This window comes from Coffea arabica, chromosome 2e, assembly GCF_036785885.1.
Source record: "Coffea arabica cultivar ET-39 chromosome 2e, Coffea Arabica ET-39 HiFi, whole genome shotgun sequence".
Lineage (NCBI taxonomy): Eukaryota > Viridiplantae > Streptophyta > Magnoliopsida > Gentianales > Rubiaceae > Coffea > Coffea arabica.
Genome location: NC_092313.1, coordinates 68,733,451 through 68,740,132, shown reverse-complemented (window position 1 = coordinate 68,740,132; position 6,682 = coordinate 68,733,451). Strand labels below are relative to the sequence as shown.

The 6,682-nt window shown below is 34.5% G+C and overlaps 1 protein-coding gene across 1 annotated transcript; it reads right to left on the bottom strand.

Annotated features, from left to right (window-relative positions):
• Positions 1-1,396: 1,396 nt before the first annotated feature.
• Positions 1,397-3,658, bottom strand: LOC140036439 (secreted RxLR effector protein 161-like). Its single transcript, XM_072077852.1, has 3 exons — positions 3,165-3,658; positions 1,556-1,669; positions 1,397-1,409 (listed from the first exon to the last, which is right to left on the bottom strand). The coding sequence occupies exons 1-3, from the start codon at positions 3,656-3,658 to the stop codon at positions 1,397-1,399; spliced, it is 621 nt and encodes a 206-aa protein (XP_071933953.1).
• Positions 3,659-6,682: the final 3,024 nt, after the last annotated feature.

Sequence of the window (6,682 nt, the reverse complement as noted above, 5' to 3'; positions counted from 1 at the left end):
ACCGAAATATTGGACGAGAATTCAATACAATTGTATTTTGTGCGGTTTCATTCGGTCATTATATATGTTCAAAGTTTTGGTGTATAAATACATCATAATAATATATGTTAAATATTTTATTTATATATATCAATTTTATTTCGAATGTAATATTGTAATGTAATTGTGTATCCAGTAATATAAAAAGTACAATAATCAAGCTCAGCCGTTCCAAACTCTAAGTGCAACGAGTCCTCTCTGCGAAATGCTATACAAAATCTTGATTCAACAACACAAGGAAAGTGGAGTCCGAGAGAAATACAATTTGTTGTATGTTTTTTCGGATTAGGATGACAAAAGAAATCTTTAGCATCTACATTTCTTATTACTTGCAAATTTCCTTAATTAATGCAAAACTTTAGCCTAGTCAATACATCCAAACCCTGATTAGACCAGCAGAAAGCAATGTATGAATGTGACCTTAAGACTCGTACCTGCGTTTAACAACTGCAGTATTCGTTCATATCAAGCATAAATCAGAGGGTTCTTCTCAGGTTGCACCCCCTTAATTTTTAAAAATTGTAAAATAGGCTATAAATTTTAGATTTTTTAGTATTGTTCCTCTCTTGCCCCTCTGAATTTTGATAATATTCCTTTTAATCCTGCAACTCCCCCTCGAAGGTGTTAAAACTTTTTACAATTGCTCTTACCATTTCTAATGACAACGTAAAACAAAATATATTACAAAATGCTACTTTTTTTTCATTTTAATGTTTTATAAATGTCCAATAATACAAATTACAAGCAAAACGAACATTCTTTTGACAGTGCAATTCTATGTATATTATTAGTCTAGTTTATATACTAGATCCTTACATCTTGTAGTTTTATGCACATTTTAAAATTCTATGCAATTTTATAAAATAACATGACATGATAACTATTGTAAATGGTTAATGACAAGCAGTAAATAACTTTTTTTAAAAAAAAATTGTAGTGTTAAGTAAATTGATTGGTGTACTTATATCAAATTTTTATGGAAAATTTGCCAAATTGGTCCCTAACATTTTCAAAAAAAACTTTTTTAGTTCCCAACATTTAAAATTAGCTAAAATAGTCCCTAACATATAAATTATGAGCCAGTTTGATCCTAATACCCGTATTTGCTCATTTCTGTAGCTAAAAATAGCACACTTTTTTCATGTGAACATAATTTCAAGGGCAAAATTGGAAAGCACACTTCATTTCCCTCTAAAAGCAAAAGTGCACGGAACCACCACTCTTTTTTTCACCTTTTCCCCTCAATTACAGCAACAATTCTCACACTTAACATTAAATTTGTTTTGGAGAGGTCAAATGCATAAGTGCAACGCTATTCTTTGGAAATTCCACTGGCTCAATCATTCCTTCGACCTCTTTAGCCGTAACCACTGCAGAACCGGAAAGCATATGATTAATGATAGCAGAAAGTCATCTCATCTGGGAGTTCATTTGCAGCAGCATCAGCCTCATGTTAAGAAGATTGTGGCCCCTTACTGCCCTGCGTCCACCACTTTTTCATTATTATTCTCTCTACCTTCCACCAGCAATAGCAATGACCTTCGCCTTCAGGCTTCTAGGCTCCGTTTTCCTCCACTTGCACTCAGTTTCTTGGGCTCCAGAGCCATTGTACAGCAAACAGAGCTTGACCCTGACACATTAAGCTTAATTTCTTTCAAGGATTCTCTTGAAAATCCGCAGCTTTTGACTTCGTGGACACTTGCTGTTGTCGAAACGACCACAACAATGTTAACACTATCTGCTTGAGTCGTGCGTAGCACTGTCCTAAGAAACTATTTCATGAAATTGAAATGTCTCCCCAAGATTAAACAAGCCTTCTTCTATTTGTTGCGAACAAGAAAGACAAGCTTTCTTCTTGTTGCAAACTAGAAGGACCAGAACTAGCAAATTAAAACCAGCAGATATAGAGAGAGAAGATGAGAACAGAATTGCCAGGAAGGTATCAACTGACAGAAATAAAAGAGAGAGAGAGATATAGAGCAGTTATCATAAAGATATCAACTGAAGCTGCTGGGGTGATTTTCTGAGGAGGGAATGGTCCTATTTATAGACTTCAGAATGAGGTGCAACCCTTCTCACTTCCGATGTGGGACAAAGACTGCAACTCTTCTCACTTCTCAATGTGGGACTGAGAAAGCAATACTTCTCATTTTTCGATGTGGGACAAAGAATATTTTGAAATACTATATATTTTACAACAATCTCTTTCCTATTTCAAAAAATTCTTTGGATAAAGGAAGAATTTTAAAAGTACTCTGCTGGATTTGGTTGAAATGTAATTAGATTGGTGTCTTTTGGACTATGAACCAAACATAGATTGATAAAACATGATCTACAGAATTATTGGTGAAATATAAATTTCTATGAACCAATAACTCTTGATGTATGACAGAGATTTTATCAATCACATTGCAACCCATAATTTGCTATTGACGCGGTTTTACGCTTTTAGGCCGTGCGCCTGCCTGGTTATTTCATGAGAGCTCTAAAGATTTGACCAATGAATCTTATAGGAGCAGCCCCACTCCACTCTCATATAGGTGAATTCATCAAGTGTATATTGCTTTAACTACACCTCCCTAATGGGATATGAATTCATTAAGAGTTTTAACTCATCCTCACAATTACTCAAAGCACTTATCTCTGGAGGGACTTAAATTTGAAGTGTTTTACCATCAATATTGACTTGTTATTATCCATATGAACCTACTTCATGGGATCACCAATCACATAGGTTGGGTTACCATCTCTATTGACAACTTGTTGGTCGAAGTCCCATTTCTTTTGTAGTTTGAAGAATCAATTTTTTTCCTATGGGTTTAGTCAGAGGATCGGCCAAATTCAACTCTGACTTTACATAATCAATGGAAATAATTCCATCTCTAAGCAGCTGCTTTACGACATCATGTCTCAATCTCATGTGTCGACTTTTACAATTATACGATTTATTTTTTTTTGTAATAACAATAGCCGCTTGACAGTCATAGTGTATAGACACAGGTGGCAACAGATCCTTAATAGAAGGAATATTGGCTAAGAAATTCCTTAGCCCATCAGCCTCAGAACTAGTCAACTCCGAAGCTATAAACTCTGACTCCATGGTTGACCTAGCAATGATTGTCTACCTGGCTGACTTCCATGCTACTGCACCACCACCAAGGGTGAACACATAACCACTAGTGGATTTTGTATCATTTGAATCAGAGATCCAATTAGTATCACTGTAACCCTCTAATACAATGGAAAATCCACTATACAGAATACCAAAATTCTTGGTACCTCTCAAATATTTCATCAGTCTGACTAATGCAAACCAATGCTCACGGTTGGAATTATGAGTATATCTACTCAGTTTACATACAGCATAAGCTATATCCGGTCTAATGAAATTCATCAGATGCATCAGACTCCCAATAATCTGAGCATATTTAGACTGAGCAATTGGGTCACCATTATTTTTCTTTAACTGAGTGTTAGCGTCAAAAGGAGTACTAACAGGTGTCACATCATAATTTTCAAACTTCCTAAGAAGTCTCTCTGTATAATGTTCTTGTGACAACATTATACCATCACCTCTCCTTATGATTTTAACACCCAATATCATTTTGGCTTCACCCATATCTTTCATATCAAAATTAGAAGACAAAAAATATTTAGTACTATTTACAATATCTAGACTAGTACCAAATATAAGCATGTCATCCACATACAAACTGATTATCACATATTGATCATTTGTAATTTTGACATATACACATTTATCCACTTCTACAGACGAGAATCCATCTTTTATCAATACTTGATCAAATTTCTCATGCCACTGTTTAGGAGCTTGTTTTAGACCATAAAGAGATTTAATTAGTTTACTAACCTTATTTTCTCGTCCAAATACAATACATCCCTCAGGTTGAAACATATAAAAATTTTTTTCTAAATCACCATTTAAAAAAACTGTTTTGACATCTTTTTGATGAATAATAAATTTATGAATAGAAGCTAAAGCAAATAAAACTCGAATAGACGCAATTCTAGTTACTGGTGCAAATGTATCAAAATAGTCAATATTTTGTTTTTGAGAAAACCTTTTTGCTATTAAACGAGCTTTGTACTTTTCTATAGAGCCATCAGAGTTATATTTTCTTTTAAAAAACCATTTGCAACCAACAGGTTTTGCATCAGGAGGTAAGTCAACCAAAATCCAAGTTTTATTTGTCAAGATAGAATCAATTTCAGATTTAATTACTTCTTTCCAAAATTTACAATCAGGAGAAGAAATAGCATCGGAGTATGTTAAAGGATCATTATCAATAAGAAAAATTTGGATATCATTTCCATATGAAAATTCTTTTCTTGGCCTTTTGCTCCTTCTTAATTCCTCAATTGGAATAATTTCCTTATTTATTTCAACAGGTGCATGAGAAATTTTACTAGACAATAGAAAAATATGTTCAAAAAATTCAGTATTCTTTGTCTCAATAATTGTATTACAATCCAGCACATCACTTCTTAAAACAAGAAATCTATATGCAGCACTATGTTCAGGATATCCAATAAACATACAATCAGAAGTTTTAGAACCTAATTTTCTTTTCTTAGGTTCAGGCAATAATACTTTAGCAAGACATCCCCATACTTTCAAATATTTCAAATTAGATTTATAATTTTTCCATAACTCATAAGGGGTTTTGCCAGTTTTTTTAAGAGGTATCCTATTTTGTAAGTGACATGCAGACAAGATAGTTTCCCCCCATAAATTATCAGGAGCATGAGAACTAACTAACATAGAATTCATCATTTCTTTTAGTGTTCTATTTTTTCTTTCAGCTACTCCATTAGATTCGAGTGAATAAGGAGGTGTTATTTCGTGTATTATGCCTTCATGTTCACAAAATTTATCTAAGGCTAAATATTCGCCTCCTCTATCAGACCTAATTCTTTTTATCCTTTTATTAAGTTGATTTTCTACTTCGGACTTATAGGATAAAAAGGCATTGTGAGTATCATCTTTATTTCTTAGTAAATAAAGTTTAGTGTATCTAGAGTAATCATCTATAAATGTAACATAATATCTTTTACCTCCTATAGTCATAGTTTGTTTCAAATCATCTCAGTCTGTGTGAGTTAAATTTAATAATTCAGTTTCTCTTTGGACACTTACACATATTTCACATTTGTCCATTTTATCATTAATACCAGAAATTAACCCACTAGATTGCATTTTCTTTATATAACTTGCATTAACATGTCCTAATTTAGCATGCCATAAAGAAATTGAATCAACAATATAAGCAGATGAAGATGCATTTTCATTGATCACATTTGAAAAAATTTGTAAAACAGTATACCGACATACCTTATTGGCATATTGCCAAGATTCTTGCATCTTGACATCCGTAGTTGTAGGTGATTGTATTTCTGTCGGTGCATAGGCTACTCCATGAATGTCAAGTAGAGAGTAGACACATTCTTGCCACCCTTTTGAAGTTTTCGTCAACAAAAACCTCAATTCTAGAGACGTCAGGAAATGGTTTCGCAAAAGGTAGTGTGACTGCAACTGCTGCGGAGGATGGTTGTGGGGTGTTAACACTGTCGGAGGCCATAGTTTCTTAGATTGTTGTCGAAACGGCCACAACATTGTTAACACTATCTGCTTGAGTCGTGCGTAGCACTGTCCTAAGAAATTATTTCATAAAATTGAAATGTCTCCCCAGAATTAAACAAGCCTTCTTCTATTTGTTGCGAACAAGAAAGACAAGCTTTCTTCTTGTTGCAATCTAGAAGGACCAGAACTAGCAAATTAAAACCAACAGATATAGAGAGAGAAGATGAGAACAGAATTGTTAGGAAGGTATCAACTGACAGAAATAAAAGAGAAAGAGAGAGAGATAGAGCAGCTATCAGAAAGATATCAACTGAAGCTGCTGGGGTGATTTTCTGAGGTGGGAATAGATCCTATTTATAAACTTCAGAATGAGGTGCAACCCTTCTCACTTCCGATGTGGGACAAAGACTACAACTCTTCTCATTTCTCAATGTGGGACAAAAAAAGCAATACTTCTCGTTTTTCGATGTGGGACAAAGAATATTTTGAAATACTATATATTTTACAACACTTGCCACTTCATAGTGTTGTTGGCAGGGTGTGTATTGTCAAAAACGCCGAGTTATCTCTCTCGTTCTTCCGAGTTGCTCGCTCAGAGGACCACTATCTCTCTCTATTTTCAACCTCACCAACCTCATTGTACTTGACTTCTCGTCCAACTTGTTCTATGGTGAAATCTCACCCCGAATTGCTTCACGTCAAAGGCTCAAAGTCTTAGACTTTGGTGGTAATCAGTTGTTCGGCGAGTTACCAAGCCAACTGGGTGGGTTGACTCGTCTTGAAATCCTCACCCTCGGTCCCAACCTGTGCACTTTTGCTTTTAGAGGGAAATGAAGTGTGCTTTTCAATTTTGTCCTTGAAATTATGCCCACATGAGAAAAACGTACTATTTTTAGCCGGAGAAATGAGTAAATACGGGCATTAGGACCAAACTGGCTCATAATTTATATGTTAGGGACTATTCTGGCTGATTTTAAATGTTAGGGACTAAAAAAGTTTTTTTTGAAAATGTTAGGGACCAATTTGACAAATTTTCCAATT